The sequence below is a fragment of the Lathyrus oleraceus genome, chromosome 7, assembly GCF_024323335.1.
Source record: "Lathyrus oleraceus cultivar Zhongwan6 chromosome 7, CAAS_Psat_ZW6_1.0, whole genome shotgun sequence".
Taxonomy (NCBI): Eukaryota; Viridiplantae; Streptophyta; class Magnoliopsida; order Fabales; family Fabaceae; genus Lathyrus; species Lathyrus oleraceus.
The window spans coordinates 65,033,675-65,052,466 of record NC_066585.1 but is presented as its reverse complement, the minus strand read 5'-3'; the positions used below and the strand labels follow the sequence as shown (position 1 = coordinate 65,052,466).

The window sequence follows — 18,792 nt, the reverse complement described above, 5'->3', positions numbered from 1 at the left end:
AAAATTGAACCAAATCTTGTTGCAAAAGTTTAATCCATTAGGTTCTTTGAGTTAGATCTAATCTTTTTTAATTGTAAATTGATTGAATATCCCTTATCCTCGCATTAATATATTCCTTTATATATAAAAAAAACTTCTCCGACCCATAAATAGTTAACATTCATCCTACATCGAGACTTTTGTGAAAATTTATTCTCAAATCAAAAACTAATTCAAACAACAATAAAATAACCTTAATGTCAATAAACATTGAACCAAATCTTGACATCCAGAATTAAAATATCAATATGTAACAAGCAAAGATACACACGTCAATAACTAATTTATATATGTTTATCAGTAAATAACTTTTTCCCGTAAAAAAAACATTAAACAATTTTTCATTCTCCCTCCTGACTTCAGAAAAACAAAACAGTCGAATTCTTATCTCCCACACTCAAAGAAATATTTGTAAATAAAAAGAAATGATATGATCCAAATTTGAATCCGAAGCTTGAACAGAAAAAAAATCACAATTTTCTAAGGTTAACCCTTAACAAAGATCAAATACACAATAAGTTATATCTGGTATAAACTGAGAAAGATAGTAATTACAAAACTTTTAGCTAGAAAATTTACTAGACAGTAATCGAGTAGAATCTTGTATCTAGAATGAAATTTTTACATTAAGTCGCATATCAATCCGTATACTGTAATCAAAGCCATTATAAGAGAATGATCTGTGCCACCTTCCAAATCCAAAGTTAGAACATCATTACTCAGAACAATCCCTGATGATGACTCTTTTTGCTTTGCCTCTCCTATGATTTGTCCGTCTTTGTTTACTATCCGAAAACCAAATGATTTTCCAATACTCATTCTTTCTATGCATAAATTTTGGGACCCAACTTTAATCTCGCATGCTGTTTTACCTGTGAGACATCTTTTAACTTGAAACCATGGTTGCTCCTGATCACTTCTAGAATCGGAATTGCTGCTGTGATATCTGTGTCCTTGCCAACATCCAAAAGCTAGTAATCTCTTTTTGATGGTGCAGACAACATTGCCTTGTAGATCCATGAGGTTAACTTCTCTTTTACCTTTTTTATTATAGTTATCAACTCTATAAACTATGTTACCTTTTGAATCATAGAATGTGCAGCCATTAGAGTGGAGAACAAGTGATTTCATCCATATTGTATATCTTTCTCTTTTACTACTGAGACACTGAACATGAGACTCCGAGGAGGATGTTGTGGATTCTTGTTCTTGAGGATAAACTTTGCCTTTCGCCATTGTTCTGTGATTGTGATATTGAAGATGGAGTTTCTAATTGGTGTATGTATAATGAATGGTGGTGAGCAGGTTATTTATAGGCCTATTCTATTATAGGCCCTACTAGCGTGGCTGCTTCTTGGAAGCACCTTATGTCGATAATTCAGTTTAATATCTTACCACTCATGACAAAATTGCTTTAGATTAATTAATTAATAACTGAAATAAAAAGGATGATGTGATTCAAACTTCAAATATCCTGAACTTTCAACAAACTTCAAACTGAATATAATCATACTACAACACTATCAACCCTAATGACCAGGGACAGTATTCTCACATTTCACAATGCAAGAGAACCCTGAAATTGTATAAATGTACTATCAATTAATTTCTATTTTGATGTTTTGTCATAGTTAAATTTATCGTTTATCATGAAACACCATATTTATATTAGGTCAAAATTGTCCTTTCATGCATAAAATATAAGTTTGATTAAAGTCAACCTTATTTGAGTCAACTCAAGAAGTTTGTGAATCAAATCAAATGTTTTAGTTTTGTGAATAGACTCATGACTGCGTATGAATTGATTAAAATGGGGATTTGCAAATTCACAATTGCCTTTGAGATATGTGATTTGATTCATGCATTGTCATGCATCGACTCGTGAATGAAATTTTTATACTTTGTCTCAATTCAGAAAACATGACCCAATTCAAAGCTTTTTGTTAATGGACACACATAATTAGATTAATAAATCAATTACAATATAAAATTTTGACTTATCTTTATCATTTGAATAAACTCATTAGACATATTTGATTCAAATTATTTAAGTATTTTTGACACTGATTTTGTACAATTTCTCAAGCACCTATATAAAGCTTTATTTTTATTTGTTTCATGATTAAGATCTAATCATTAGAGTGATTAATAGAAATTCTTCCTCTCTTTAAAAAACAAATCTTCATCTTAGCACGAAGATTCATCCACCTTGGGAGTGTGTAATTATTTTGTGAGGAAAACAATTAGGTTGCTAATGTGTGTTGAAGTGAACTGTTTTAAGTTTTTGGATCTGGCGTGGAATTCATGATTTGAAGTTCCAATGAAGAAAAATATTAGTCTTTTTCATAAGAATTGCAGTTTCTTGTTTCTACCAACCTTGCGAAGAACAAGTTCAAATCTTACGAGCAGAATTATATGAAAGTTACTGCAAGTGTGAAGATATAAGTTTTTCAAAGAATGAAGGTTGTGTAATCAAGATTTTAGTTATAGTTATTTGTGTTACACACAAAGGATGATAAAGGAAGAAGGTAAGATTAGCTAGATTGAGCAATTTATCTGATTTATTTTATGTGATTAAAACCAAATCTAGTGGAAGAACAATATTTGATGATTTACTATCAAGGTCTGAATTTAGTACATGCAAGGACGAAGTATTGAATTAGTATAAAATCCAATACTCTCTAGTGGAAGAACAATTTTTGATGATTTACCATCAAGGTCTGAATTTGGTGCATGCAATGACGAAGTATTGAACTAGTATAAAATCCAATGCGCTCTCTCTCACACACGCACGCACGCACACACATACAGAGAGAGAGAGAGAGAGAAGGAGAGAGAGAGAGAGAAGAGGAGAGAGAGAGAGAGAGAGAGAGAGAGAGAGAGAGAGAGAGAGAGAGAGAGAGAGAGAGAGAGAGAGAGAGAGAGAGAGAGAGAGAGAGATAGAGAGAGAGAGAGAGAGAGAGAGAGAGAGAGAGATAGAGAGAGGAGAGAGAGAGAGATGAGAGAGAGAGAGAGAAGATAGCAGAGAGGAGAGAGAGCGAGAGAGGAGAGAGAGAGAGAGAGAGAGAGAAGAGAGAGAGAGAGAGAGAGAGAGAGAGAGAGAGAGAGAGAGAGAGATTTGTATGTTGTAGAATTTTTGTATAAATGTACATATTCTATGTTTTCTTTGTGTACATAATATTTAATTTGTAAGAGTTAGGCCTGATTAGATTAAGTTTTTAAGTACTTATTTTGCTAATTAAATCTGAGTTGGAATATTAGATTGTAAAATTGATTAATCTAATATAATTTAAATTTTTTAGTTGACTTGTAGAAGATTAATTCATATATTGCTTTCACATTATCATTATCCTTTTTAGCGTTTGATTCGTTCCATACAAAACTTTGAATTGCGTAACTTTATTTCAAAATAATTTTTAGCAATAAGCTTCCACAAAGTAACCTTGTTTTTGAAAATCAATCGAAAGAATTTGTGTATTCAAGCTCCTTATAGACAGTGAACATCATATTTAGCAAACAAACATGTATAATGGAAGTTGTTCATTCTTACTCTGAAGTAAGGGGAAATGACTTAGTTTAAAAGACTAAGATATGGGTCCATTAACTTGTGAATCAAACTTTGCAAACGCTTCATATCCCACTTTATGGTTTCACAATATTTTCTACTGTAGATTTATCTTAATACTCTCTTTAATATTGTGATCTCTAATCTTATCTCATCTATTTTGACGACACATTCAAAATAAATTTTTCATCTCCACTACATTTAATTTAGTCTCGTGTTAAACCCCAAAATTATATACCAACTCCTTTCTAATGTGTCATTTTCTTGAGGTAAGTCACATATTCATAAAGTAAGCTACCGAATTCTAGGAAGTGGAATTGGCTTTGAGAGAAAATGGAATTTTTAATTTTTTGGTTTTGAAAGAGATGGAGAGAATAGACTTGGAGGAAACATAAGTGGAAAGTGGAACCATGTCACATTCCATTAAAGCATGTTTTAGGCAAACTATTGGGCGAGGAAACACCCAAGACATTATAAAACACTACAAGATGGGACCAAAGCCAACACGGCTCAATTGTTTGGATGTGTTCTGACTTATACTTGAAATTTTTTATATTAATTATTGAACAAGCACTTACTAAAACTACTTTCCTTTTTGTGGCATTAACTGAAAACTAATTTGAAGAACAAAAGTCATACATAGATAGCAAGATAGGATTGAAAACTAGTAAAAACAACTTTCCAATTACTATAAATGGTGGCTGTTGATGTCATTAATATAGTGCAGACAAGTGCTTGCCTTTGCTTAATTGTGTAGTTATTTGTTTAAATAATCAATTAATTAATCATCTGTGGTGGCAGTTTGTGTCATGAACAGGAAATGTTAGTATATTCTTGTTTTATTGTATGTATTATTCATAGCATAAATAATCATTATCATTTGGGAGCAAAGTGGGTGTTAGGTAGAGACAATATGCATTATGTTAATAAAATTATTTCTCACTCAATTTATATTCCGATAAGGTTAATGAAAAGTTTTACATAATTCTTTTTAATTTAAAGAGGTTTTAAAATTTTGACTAGAATTCATTCGCTGTTTCATTTTTTATTTTCTATATTCTCATCATATTTTATGTTTACAAAGAAAGTGAAATTTGGATTTCTTTGTAGCTGCAAGATTCTGTATATATATTCAAATTTTTCGAAATATATAAATGGTAGTGTTGAAAATTCACCATAATCTATAGAGTATTTCAATCAATCTTGATGAACAAAATTGTTATCAGCTGCGCAATGACAAAAGAACGATTGAAAAAGAAAGAAAAGAACATTAGAGAAGCAGAAGAATATTTCATGCAGAGTTTTCTCTCTGTCCACAACCTATGGAAACTTTTTTATTCACTTTGCAACTGCAAAATTATGTGAATACAATGTTATGAGTTATATAAAAAATAGAGGTTACTTTCTCTATTTATAGATTTAGGCTAGCTTACTCCCTAAGCCAAAATCCAAAACTATAAAAGTCCAAAATAGTTAACACTACTAAAAATAGGCATAAGTCGAAATCCTGTATGAAGCAACATGCTTCGACACTTCGACACACTAAGCTATTCGACACATCCTTGTTCTGTCGAGCAACCTGCTTCGGCACAAGGAATTACAATTCAACACACCACCTAATTTCTTATGTCTAATCTATATACATTCATCACAACTCTTAGTCTTCTAAACACTTCGACATGCACTCCCTTCGTCATGATGTCTGCAATCTGATTCTCAGTTCCGTAGTGTTCCAAATTCATCTTCCCATCTGCATCTTTCAACAGTTGTAATCTTGACTCAGTTGGAGTCGAAGTTGAGTTGCAATGTTGCATCTCAAATCGATTGAGTATGTCACATGCATACCTTCTTTGATGCATCATCAAACCTCTACCACTCTTGTAGAATTCGATGCCAAAGAAATATGAAATGTCAGCCAGATCTGACATTTTGAAGTCCTTGTTGAGATCACCTTTGAAGTCTTCGATCTCCTTCTTGCAGCTACCTGTTATTAACAAGTCATTGACATAGAGACATAGTATAAGCAATTCACTCTTGTTTCTTATTACATATACTCCATATTCAATTGTGCACTTCACAAATTCCTTCTCCCTTAGCAAGTCATCTATCTTCTTGTTCCAAGCTCTTGGAGTTTGTTTAAGTCCGTACAGGGCTTTATGCATCTTGCACACCTTTCTTTCTTCTCCTTGTTTCACAAATCCAACTGGTTGTGCAACATAAACTTCTTCTTCTAAGGGGCTATTTAGGAATGCGCATTTCACATCCATCTGACACATCTGTCAGTTGTTCATGTTTGCCATTCCATCTTTCTTTACCTTTCCTTTCTTTTTCTGATTGCGTCTGTAAAGCCATATCACTCTTCGACTTTCCTGCAGCTCTTTCAACCATTCTTTGTTCATGAGATTCAAGCATCCCTTGAAGCTCTTCCTTTGTCAGTTTTGACAAATCATTCAATTCTTCTATGGCTACTACCACGTGGTCGAACTTTGGAACCAACGACCTCAAAATCTTTTCAATAACAGATCTTGATGTCAACACTTATCTACATACCTTGATTTGATTCACCAGTTTCGTAACCTTAGTGAAGATATCAGTTATGATTTTATTGTCTTCCATTTGAAGTAATTCATACGTCCTTTTGTGAGTTTGTAACCTCACCTCTTTCACCTTCTCCGCGCCTCCAAACGACTTCTCTAGAATTTCCCATGCTTCTTTCGGTGAGTCTACATCATAAACCTTTTCAAAGTTATTTGGATCAACACATTGATGGTTTATAAATAGAGTTTTATAATCTTTCTTTTTCAATTCTTTATGTACAACCCTTTCTTGATCCGTCGCATTTTCTACAAGCGTTGGTACTCCTTCCTTCACAAGATCCCAAAGATCTTGATAAGAAAACACAACCTTCATCTGCTTGCACCAATTTTCATCATTATTGGTCTTGAGAATCGAAAGATTCGCTGAAAAATGCTCGTTTGGATGATTCATTGCCATCATGATTTTCTTCCCACGAATCGCTTAAATCAGACTCTAATACCATTTGTTGGAGGAGTTTTTCACTAGGGAGCATAGAACATTGTGAGACTATTTTTTTAGAACAAGACCTTTGTGAAAGACACACCACATCTTCATCAAAAACTTTAAGGTGATAGGTGGGTGGGTTCTCTCACCTATAAATGCCCAAGTCTCCATATTTCCAACCAAAGTGGGACTATTATCCATACTACTTACACTTGATACATTCTCAATACTCTCCCTCAAGTGTGAGTTTATAATGCTCCCCCTCAAGTGAAAACTCTTCTTACTTCCACAAACTCTTGTACCACACGAAACGTTTCTTATTCACCATCCTGACGTAGTTGACATTCTTCAATGAAATATTTCTTACTCACCACCCTTGTGGCGCCGTTGACTTTTGATACAAGTACGTCAGTCCATTTCTTGAGCAATGTTGTTATCAACCATGCAATGACAGTGAAAAAAAAGAACGATTGAGAAAGAAAGAAAAGAACGTTAGAGAAGAAGAAGAATATTTTCTGCATAGTTTTTTCTCTGTCCACAATCTGTGGAAAACTTCTTTATTCACTTTGCAACTGCAAAATTCTCTGAATACAATCTTATGAGTTATATCAAGAATAAGAGTTACTCCCTCTATTTATAAAGTTATGCTAGCTTACTCCCTAAGTCAAAACCTAAAATTGTAAATGCTTAAAATAGTTAACATTACTAAAGATATGCCTAAGTCGAAATCATGTGTGAAACAACATGCTTCAACACTTCGACACACTAAGTTATTCGACACATCCTTGTTCTGTCGAGCTGTCTGCTTCGACACAAGAAATTATAATTCAAGAGATAATTTGATCAATATTAGCAGTAAATATCTTGAAGTGCATTTGTTTTTAGAATGAAAAATTATTTAATTAAAAAAGTTTATTATTCTTTAACAAAAAAATTATAAATAACAGTATTAATATTGACACCTCCTTTCCATTTTTTCGCGGCCATTTTCATAGTCTTAGACCGTTTTTTAAAACCTTGATCTTACTTATGAAAGAGATATGGGAAACTCACTTTCATTTCCTTCTAACAATCTTAAGAAACCATTCCACCAGGAAACTAAACTTTTTAACTATGCTAAGGATGAAATGTTATTCAACCGTAAATAGTACATGTGTGTACATAAATACACATATCTCATAACTATAGCTCCTGATGATGCTTCAGTAAAAATGAAAAGACCCTGATTTTGATTATATGTCTTTTTATACAAACTGAACCAAACACTAATTACAAAACTTTTAGCAAGAAAGTTTACTAGACAGTGAACAAGTGGAATCTTGTATCTAGTATGCAATAATTACATTAAGTCGCATATCAATCCGTATACTGTTATCAAAGCCATTATAAGAGAATGGTCTGTGCCACCTTCCAAATCCAAAGTTAGAACATCATTACTCAGAAGAATCCCTGATGAAGACTCTTTTTGCTTTGCCTCTGCTATCATTTCTCCATTTTTGTTTACTATCCGAAAACCAAATGATTTTCCAATACTCATTCTTTCTATGCATAAATTTTGGGACCCAACTTTAATATCACATGCTGTTTTACCTGTGAGACATCTTTTAACTTGAAACCATGGTTGCTCCTCTTGACTTCTAGAATCATAATTGCTGCTGTGATATTTGTGTCCTTCCCAACATCCAAAAGCTAGTAATCTCTTTTTGATAGTGCAGACAACATTGCCTTGTAGATCCATGAGGTTAACTTCTCTTTTACCTTTTTTATTATAGTTATCAACTCTATAAACTATGTTACCTTTTGAATCATAGAATGTGCAGCCATTAGAGTGGAGAACAAGTGATTTCATCCATATTGTATATCTTTCTCTTTTACTACTGAGACACTGAACATGAGACTCCAAGGAGGATGTTGTGGATTCTTGTTCTTGAGGATAAACTTTGCCTTTCGCCATTATTCTTTGTTCTTGTTGTTGTGATTGTGATATTGAAGATGGAGTTTCTAATTGGTGTGTGTATAATGAAGGGTGGTGAGCAGGTTATTTATAGGCCTATTCTATTATAGGCCCTACTAGCGTGGCTGCTTCTTGGAAGCACCTTATGTCGATAATTCAGTTTAATATCTTACCACTCATGACAAAAGTGCTTCAGATTAATTAATTGATAACTGAAATAAAAAGGATAATGTGATTCAAACTTTAAATATCCTGAACTTTCAACAAACTTCTTCATGTTATAAATAAATTACTAGAAAACTATTTATTACTATTATTTAAAAATATTTATCAAAAATATTTATTTTAAATAGTAATCTGAATTATCTATCAAAGTATCAATTTAAAATAATAATATTTTATTTATAATGTAGTAATATAAATTATTATATTCATGTAATAATTTTAATTCTAATAGTATAAATATCTTTTTTAGGATACATCATTTTCTTTTTGAGAAATATAAGATATCATTTTACTTTATTCTCTTTTTATTCTCTTAGTTTGATTTAAATATTTAATTTTCTTAGTTTGATTTAAATATTTAATTTTCTCAACACGTTATCGGTACAATTGTTTCTATCGGTAGTGTTTACTATTAAGTACATCATCTATTGATATCTATTTATTATTACTATTATTATTATTATTATTTGCCTCGGTCATAGAAAACTGTCCACCTATCAAGTAATTTATAACTAGAGTGACTATTATATGTATTATTGATTTATCTCTTGATATAGAAATTTAACAACTTGTCAAATGTTCTATAACAAGTGTGACTATTATTATATAAATTGTGTGTGGAAGATTAAAACCCCAATATATATATATATATAATATATATATATATATATATATATAATATATATATATATATATATATATATATATATAATACTAAGTTTTATATTTATTAGAGGTATAAAATCTCATATAACATATACTAACATTTATATTAATGGATGTCTAAAACATCATCTAACATATACTAATTTTTATATTTAATAGAAGTCTGAAATCCGGTCTAACAAATAGTAACTTTTATACATAATTGAGGTCTAAAACCCCATCTAACATATATTAACTTTTAAACTTAATTCAAAACTAAGACCTCATTTATAACATTGCTTCACCAAAAAATTATAATTATGTGATATCATTTAAATTACTAATGTGTTTTATATTATGTATTCGGTTGAAGTTTATGAAGTAATTCAAGTGCTGTAACTAGTTATCACATGTGTGTAATCGATTATAGCTGGAGCTGATATGCATTCCAGTAGTAGAGAATTGGATTTTTTTGAAGGTGTAACCGGTTACCACTGAAGCTGAATTAATTTGTTTTAATTTCAGTGTCAGGTGTAATCAGTTACTTGTTTTGGCGTAACCGGTTAAAGACCCGAGTTTTTGTTTTTTCTGCTATTGTACTTTGTCAAATTACATTCCAATCATTGTGTAATTTGCATATAAGTGTGTAGGTTGCACTCTCACCCTAGTTAATGAAAGTATTCATTCTCACCCTTAATTCTCTCTCTCTCTCTCTCTCTCTCTCTCTCTCTCTCAATTCTCCTCTTTCACTTTCCACACACCATAATTACTCCACCATTGTTTCACTAACTTTGTGGTTGCTTGTTCTAACATTTGGCATCAAGATCTTGGTTCAGATCCACAAATACCTTGTGTGCAACATGAATTCAGTTTTTAATGAAAGAATCCCTACAAATTTACCCATTCTTGATGCGAAGAACTACGACAAGTGGTGCAAGTAAATGAAGGTGTTGTTTGGCTACCAAGATGTTTTTGAGGTGATCAAGACTGGTGTTACTCCTTTTGTTAAGAATGCTATCGAAGCGCAACAAGAAACACATAAAGAGGAGAAGAAGAAGGATTATAAAGCGTTGTTCTTGATTCAGCAATGTGTTGATGAAGACAACTTTGAAAAGGTTGGTGATTGCGATTCGTCGAAGAAAGCTTGGGAGATCTTAGAGAAAGCTTATGCAGGGGTTGACAAAGCAAAGGTGGTGATGTTACAAACTCAAAAATGGCAGCTCGAATTGATTCAAATGGAGGAAAAGGAAACAATCAAGGATTTTACAACGAGAATCACTCGGTTGGTGAACCAAGTGAAACCGTGTGGAGAAATCATTACGAAGAAGTATGTTGTTTCTAAGATCTTGTGTTCGTTAGCACCAAGATTCGACAACATAGTTGTGACGATTCAGGAGTTGGAGGATCTTGCGATGATGAGCTGCAAAGTTTTCTTGAGGCTCTTGAGAAAATGATAGAGGAGAGGAATAACGATAAGGAAAATGCGAATATCGCTTTGCAAGCTCGTTTCAATGAGAAAGATAAGAAATCAAAAGGAAAGTGACCCTCGAAGAAAAAAGGGAATTTTCTGAATTTTGGTGGAAAAAGGTCCTAAAATTCAAAGAATTCAATGAGTCAAAAGAGTGAGAGCAGCTACAACAAACATGGTGGTCATGGAAACTTTAGAGGTGAAAGAAAGAGATTTGACAAGAGCAAGGAGAAATGCTACAAGTGTTAACGGTTCAGTCATTTTGCGAAAGAATGAAATGCGAACAAGAAGGAATCTTAAGGGGATGCAACCAAGGTTGCAAGGCAAGAGTTTGATGAAGATAATAAACTCTTTGTCATGATCATGAAAGTGAATTATAGTAATATACAACTGTGGCACAGTAGCTGCAGCAATTCAAAGAATGCAGAAAATTTGGGTTGCAGCCGGTTGAATGATATGGTTAACCGGTTAAATAAAGAGGAAGATGCCATGTGTAGCACCTCAAATTTGCATCCCCCATTCATGCATACATTTTCATTTTTTAGGTCATTGACATTACATTAACATTGCATATTGCATTGCATCTTATCAGTCAAGGCTGGCATCAAGGAGATTCATCTGTGCAAGAGACCAAGCATTTCTTTGAGTCGGAGGCCACATGGTTTCAGGTCATCTAGGGGCCCATAAGTCAACTGCAAGTCAACTAAGGGCTAGGAGGTGGAGAAATGGTTTGAGACACTTCATTCATGTCCAAGAGAGGTTTATTCATCATGTCAAACATTTATCTTGAAGGATTGGAAGCCAGATCAAAAGTTTCCAAAAATGGAAAGTGACCTGTAATTTCAAGTTTCCAAAAATGGCAAGTTTTTGGACCAACTTCAACTTGACTTTCCAACATCAAAGAAGCTTCAAATGAAATTTTGTCCAACATGAAAGTTGAAGATCTTTCTCTCCTATTTCCAAAAAGTCCAAGATCATGAGCATCTGATGAATGGTTGAGGAGATATGATCAAATCATTGCCAAGTGTGCATGGAACTTCAAAATGGCATAACTTTTGACTCATAATTCCAAATTGAGTGCTCCTTTTTGCATAATTCTTCTCATGACATGAACTTTTCAAATCATTCATCACATTGCATGAAATTTTATCATATGGTCATTTGTGCATACATGTGATTTTTGGAGGGAAAATCATGAATTCAAAATTGGTGCATCATATGGACTTTTTAACCATTCCAACATGTTCATAAGAGGATTTTAAGTGAAAATGCATGGCCATTTGCTACTGTTCACGTGGGATTGCATGCATGGGGTGAAAAAACCAAATTTTGCATAACACCTCTTTTCTCATTAAAATTTAAGTAGCCAAGCCTAAGCATGATTAGGAAATGGATTAACATGTCATATAAATAGCTAATCATAACAAAATTTTTACATTTCACAATTCTAGATCTAGATCCAAAATTTCCCTCAAAATTTTCTCTCCACCATAATTCAAAAATTCTTCAAAGAACACTTGATTTTTATTGCATATTCTGCTTTCTTGATCCTCAATTGGTAGAATTCAAGCCATTAATTGAAGAAATTGGTGAAGAATCAAGCAATTCCAATCATGAACATGAACATGGAGTTTTAAAGATCTAGCTAGATCCAAGCCATTCCAAGAGTTGATTTGTGCTTCAGAAGTGGTAACAAGGTTGATAGAAGAGATTTGGATGCTGCTAACCACTTGAATCTACTACTGCCATTGTTGAAGCTTCAAGAGGTCACAATTTCGCATCTCTTAATTCTTGCTTTTATTGTTATAATGTTATAGTTCATTGCTTGCTGATTCCACTGGTATAAAGAACATAAAATTTGGTGCAATATTCATGGAGATATGATGAATCTAAGTTTAGAATGTGAAATTTTCTTCTCTTTGATTTGCATGATTCTTTAAGAATTAGGATAAAATATTAGTGGATCCGTGATCTACATGCCAAGACGAGTCCAATGGTATATAATTTCGAAAATTCTGCAAAAAAAAATGTGAACAGTAGAAACCACCGTCTCAAGGTAGGAGACGGTGGAAACCACCGTCCAGGAATAGTGAAACCACCGCCTGCAAACCCTAGGGGCGGCATCCAAAACGCTGCCGTTTTGGTCCAGCGAGCGCCCTCCCTTCGAATCCCAGTGTCAGCGTTTCCTTCTTTTTTTTTTCATTTTTTATTACCTTACCTGAAACGCCGTCGTTTCAGGCAGCGAGCGTTCCTTCGCTTCGAATCCTGGCTTTGGCAATTCTACATTTTCATAATTCATTTTCATAATTCATTTTCATTATTTCATGTTATTACATTTTTATTTCATTTTTATGCATGATCTTCAAAAAATCATAACTAATAGTAGAATGATCCAATTAATTCCAGGTTTTTTCCTACATGATCCTGTGAATGTCTAGAATTTTATGGTGTGGATTTTAGGATTTTATCATTTCTGGAAATTAAATGGTGCTGAATTCTTTGAACATGTATGCATTTGTACCATGCCTCATTCTTTCTATTTTGAAATGCTCAATAATGATCCAATTGACATGAAATTTTGCATGATGATTCTTAACATGATGATTGATTTGTGAGATTTTATTTGGAATTTTTTGCTATTTCCTTCTCTGTTTGGGACACATGGACTTTGTGTGTGACAATGTGTGTCACACAATTGGATGTCTTGCTTGTGCATTTTATTTCTAAGTCATTTGAGTTCTGTTGATCTTGATTTTTGGCATGGTGGTTTTGTTTGACATGTTGTATGCTCATGAAAATTTCCCGAATTGTTTGAGTCATTTCTTCTTTGATATGGAATTTTCATTCATGATGATCATTTTTGTGCTTTAAAATTGTCTTTGTCTTCTCTTGCTCATTACATGCCTTTGCTTAATGATTTTGATTTGGCACTTTTTATGATATGTTCTCATTTGATTAAGGATGCTTCGTGTTGAATATCCATTTCTATTTTGGCTTTTTACTTCACCTTTTACCCTAGGCTTTGCCCTAGGGGTTTGAACTCACAATTTGGGCTTTGAATTTCAGGAGCAAGCATTCATCTACATGGTTGATGTTGCCTCATCATTTGAGCTTTGTTATTTGCCTTATTTGCTAACCTTTGGTTATTTTGTAGGTCCTTTGGTAGTGAATCACTTGAGTGTTTGCCTCTTATGGCTTACATGTTGTACATATTGGGATTGTCTGACTGTTGTTATCTGTTGGTCGTTTGTCTGAACATAGTTCTGATTGTTTAGCTTTTCTTACAGGTACTTTAGCCGCTTTAACTCATTGTTTGAGTTGCTTTGCTTGTGGTTGGCATACCACTTAGGTAAATTCTTATTCTCCATGTAGTCTGGAAGACCTGTCATGTTATTTTGGCAGGCACCTGTCTGAAGCCCTCCTTAAGAGGCAATGTTTGTGCTTGTTTATCTTTGTGCCTTGTACATGTAAAGACCTCCTAAGTGAAGAGGCATTGGCAGATAGAAGGGATGTGCAATCCATCCCCTGCTATTCGGTTGAGTCTTTCATATTGCTCGTACTACGTGCTGATGCATTTTGAATAAACACCCAAGATCCTTGTATATAGAGTCAGTCAAGTGGAGTAGAGTCCCACATTCTGGACTCCCACGTTTTCATTGATTGAAGCTCACCCAGGCCCGGGTTAAGAGCTATGAGGTCTTATCCTCATTACCTTTCATCTGCTCACCTTGACGGTCAATGTCAGTGGTTAAGAGCCTCAGATACCCTTCCAGTTGGCTTGTTTGTCGAGGTTGATTTGACCCCTTGACTAAAGCCTAGCCTTGTATGAGCCACTTGTTTGCATATAGTGTGTGTGCTTGCTCTCCTGTGCTTGGGTTTGTTTACTTGCTGTTTAGGCTAGCTTGCTTCCTATGCGAGTTAGGATTAGAGACCTCAACATAGGGATCGTTTGCATGACAACTTCTAGGCTCGAGTCGTAGTCTCCCTAGTAGTCTGTTATCTCCCTAGTCTCTGGTTAGGATATAAGTTTCTTCCCTGTTAAGGGGAACTACGTCGCCCTGATCCTCATGCCAGATGAGGTACGTAGGTAGGAGATGAGCAGATCTCTCCGGGCGCCCTTTTTCTTTTTCAACCCTTTTGTGTTGTGTGTGTTAGGAGATGGATGTAAGACCAACGATTGGCATTCCGTATCCTATTTGCATTTGTTTGTTTAGAGTATGACATAAGTCCAGCGATTGGCAGTCGGTTTCCCGTGTTGTGTGTGTGCTTGGAGTCTGACGTAAGTCCAGCGATTGGCAGTCGGTTTCCCGCGTGTTTGTTTTGTGTGGAGTTGGATGTAAGACCAGCGATTGGCATTCCATTTCCAGTTTGCTTTGACGTCTTAGCGTCTCTGTTTAGCGTTTTGTTTGGCGTGCGTTAGCCGAGCTACGAGTGCTCTGATTCTTACTCTGGTTAGAGAAGATACGTATGCACAGGATGCGACATCCTAGCGAGCACGTTTCCCATATCCCCGAACTACGTCGACTCTGATGTCTGTGTCTGACTGACTACGTAGGCCCAGGATGTGATATCCTGCCGAGTCACCTTCTTCCGTCTTTCATCTGTGTTTTATCCTAGTCTTGTGCAGTGTTTTGAGCAGTATCTTTAGCAACCTTTCTTCTATTCTTTCTGAGCGTGGATCCCGTCGAGTACGACGGATGCGCAGGGGTGCTAATACCTTCCCTTCGCATAACCGACTCCCGATCCTATCAATCTCTGGTCGCGAGACCATTCCTTTCCAGGTTTACTTCGAGCGTTTCCTTTCCCTCCTTTGGGATAAATAACGCACGGTGGCGGCTCTGTGTCTTTTCCCGCCGGTTTTTCGCGTAATGCGACAGCTGGCGACTCCACTGGGGACGTAATTTGAGAGGTTGACCTCTTGCTGGTCCATCTTCCCTAAGCGAGTCAATCCTAGCGCTCTTTAGGCTAGTTATGATTGCTTTTACTGCTTTATTTATTGCATTTCTTATTATGCTGTGATTGTATATATGTGCATATATGTTTGCATGTATCACATTATCATTATGCTGGCTGTGTATCTGTTTCTCTGTTGGGTGGGAGTTACAAGAGGTAAAAGGCCCAATACCCAGGCTATGAGTGAACTTTAGGACACCTAGGAATAGAGTGATTCATGGGAAGCGGGTTGTATGGCGCCACTTAGTGGAACATGATATCACGAGCAGTTCAGATCCTGATGGGGTATTATCGTTGCATACATCTGGTGTGTATATGATGATATTCTTGAAAGGGTTGTTTATCCTGCGTTTCTCTTGACCTTACCCTGGCCTAGATGACACTCGTGAGTGGGGAGGGAATGAATCATTACAGGTACCGTTGGTGACTTGAGATGTTGGTGACTTTGTCCTGCTGGTGACTCTTGGGTCCTGTTGGTGACTTGGTTCTGCAATATGGGTTCCAGATGACCTTGGGTTCCAGATGACTTTGATCTGTGGTTTCCTATTCCGAAGCCATGCCGGAGTTCTGAACCTGTGCCGCGTGATACACAGCCAACCAGTCATGTTTGCATCATTTGCATCATAGCATGTTTATTTTCAAAAAAATAATGTAAAAAAAAACAGTTAACCCGCATACGCACATCCTTTTCCAGGATCATTCATGATAAAACAGCATCCACATCATACGCATCATACACATATCATTCTTGCATTACAGGTGTTCTTGAACAAGACTTCTCATTTTGGTTCCTGTCTTAGGCAGGATTGCTGATCGTCGTCCATACCGCTACGCTACGAGACTGAATCAACAGAGAAGCATGGATCAAGTTCAGGCTGAATTGGCTGAGATGAGAGCTAACATGGCCCAATTTATGACCATGATGCAAGGGGTCGTTCAGGGGCAAGAGGAGCTGCGAGCCTTAGCCCAGAGACAGGAAGCTGTGATTCCACCGGTCAACCGTGCTTCGCCAGAGGGAATCCCTGTTAATGATAACGTCGCTGTTGCTACTATTCCCGTCAATAACTATGTTGTGGGTGATGAATTGAGGGGTATCAGAATCAATGGACAACCTATTGTTGCAGAGACTGCTAATGTTAGAGCAACCCGCACTCCAGTTCGCCATCCTGCTCCGTTGGTTGACAGACAAGAGGATATGTTCACTCTCCTTAGTGATGATGAGGAAGTGGGAAGGACTGAAGAGAGGGATAGAAAGGTTGATGCCCTTGCTGAGAAAATCCGTGCCATGGAATGTCAGAACTCTTTGGGATTTGATGTTACCAATATGGGCTTGGTTGATGGACTAAGGATCCCTTACAAATTCAAGGCGCCATCTTTTGACAAATATAATGGCACTTCTTGTCCTTGCACCCATGTGCAGGCCTACTACAGTAAGATTTCCGCCTACACTGATGATGAGAAGATGTGGATATACTTTTTCCAAGACAGCTTGTCAAGAGCGTCCTTGGACTGGTACACGGACCTGAAGAGGGAGTCTGTTAGAAGCTGGAGGGATTTGGGTGAAGCCTTCTTGAGGCAGTATAAGCACAATATGGACCCGAGCAGAACTCAGTTGCAGAGTTTGTTCCAGAAGTCCGGTGAGAGCTTCAAAGAGTATGCCCAGAGGTGGCGTGAGTTAGCTGCAAGAGTGCAACCTCCTATGTTGGAGAGAGAGCTGACTGACATGTTCATTGGAACCCTGCAGGGTGTGTTCATGGGCCGTATGGGAAGTTGCCTGTTTGGTAGCTTTTCAGATGTTGTAATTTGTGGAGAAAGAATGGAGAGTCTTATCAAAGCAGGAAAGATACAAGATCCTGGCTCTTCAAGTTCTTCGAGTTCTAAAAAGCCATCCTCTGGGGCACCCAGAAGGGGAGAGGGTGAAACAAATGCTGTGCACCATCGGAGGAATGTGAACAGAAGACAATATCGTCAAGTCGCTGCTATGACTATTCCAGCAACTCAACCTCAACCACAGCAAAGAAGACCAACTCAGCAATATCAACATCAACAACATCGTCCTCAACAACAGGCTTACCAGCCTCGCAATGATAATCAAGCTAGCACGAGTAATGAGAGGAAGAAGATCACTTTTGATCCGATTCCTATGTCGTATGCAGAACTATATCCCTCTTTGATAGAGCGGAACTTGATTACTCCCAGAGATCCACCGGCTATACCCGTCAACCCTCGGTGGTGGTATAAGCCTGATCAGTATTGTGTGTATCATTCGGGTGCTCCTGGCCATGATGTGGACAACTGCTTTCAGTTGAAGATTAAGGTTCAAGACCTTATGAGATCAGGTATTCTGAACTTTGGGGACGTAGGTCCCAATGTTAATCGAGCTTGAAGACAACAAGTCCCGGGCTGGAATTGGCTTTTCTTCTAGGGTCTTCAACGAAAAGGGTTGTTCAAGAGTGGAGGTTTTATCCACGCTGATCAGAGTGAAGAAGCTGCTGCTATTCTGGAAGAAGATGCAGAAGATACTGACATTTGTCATCCCTGGCAGGATCTGCCACATTTGGGTCGCTGTGGATGTTCCTACAGTCATTCATAAGTCAAAATAATAATCACTTTGTTTAAAAACCCTTCTCCCATGCCAAAAGGAGAAGTGATGACATTGTTGGCAACATTTGTGCAATGATATTTTCATTCAAATAAAAGCATGTTAAAACATTTGTTTTTTCCATTTGTTTTCCCTTTTCGCTTTTTGCATGAAAATGGTGATCACAAAAAACCCTAAAAACAAGAATAAAAGCAATCTTTTCATCTGCATAATGATTGCCTTGTTTGATTTCCAAAAAGCTTTTCATATCGAAATCATTATGCAGGTTGATTCTTAAACCCATTGAACATAATAATCCAACGCCATCTCCCAATTTTGAA

General features: G+C 36.0%; 2 protein-coding genes across 2 annotated transcripts; both read right to left on the bottom strand.

Annotated features, from left to right (window-relative positions):
• Window positions 1–473: 473 nt before the first annotated feature.
• LOC127106567 (protein LURP-one-related 4) lies at window positions 474–1,494 on the bottom strand. The gene has a single exon (XM_051043848.1). It carries the CDS (start codon window positions 1,273–1,275, stop codon window positions 661–663), a length of 615 nt encoding a protein of 204 aa, XP_050899805.1. The 5' UTR covers window positions 1,276–1,494; the 3' UTR covers window positions 474–660.
• A 6,223-nt stretch (window positions 1,495–7,717) lies between these two features.
• On the bottom strand, window positions 7,718–8,656 carry LOC127106566 (protein LURP-one-related 11). Its single transcript, XM_051043847.1, has one exon. The coding sequence runs from the start codon at window positions 8,577–8,579 to the stop codon at window positions 7,965–7,967; it is 615 nt and encodes a 204-aa protein (XP_050899804.1). The 5' UTR covers window positions 8,580–8,656; the 3' UTR covers window positions 7,718–7,964.
• Window positions 8,657–18,792: the final 10,136 nt, after the last annotated feature.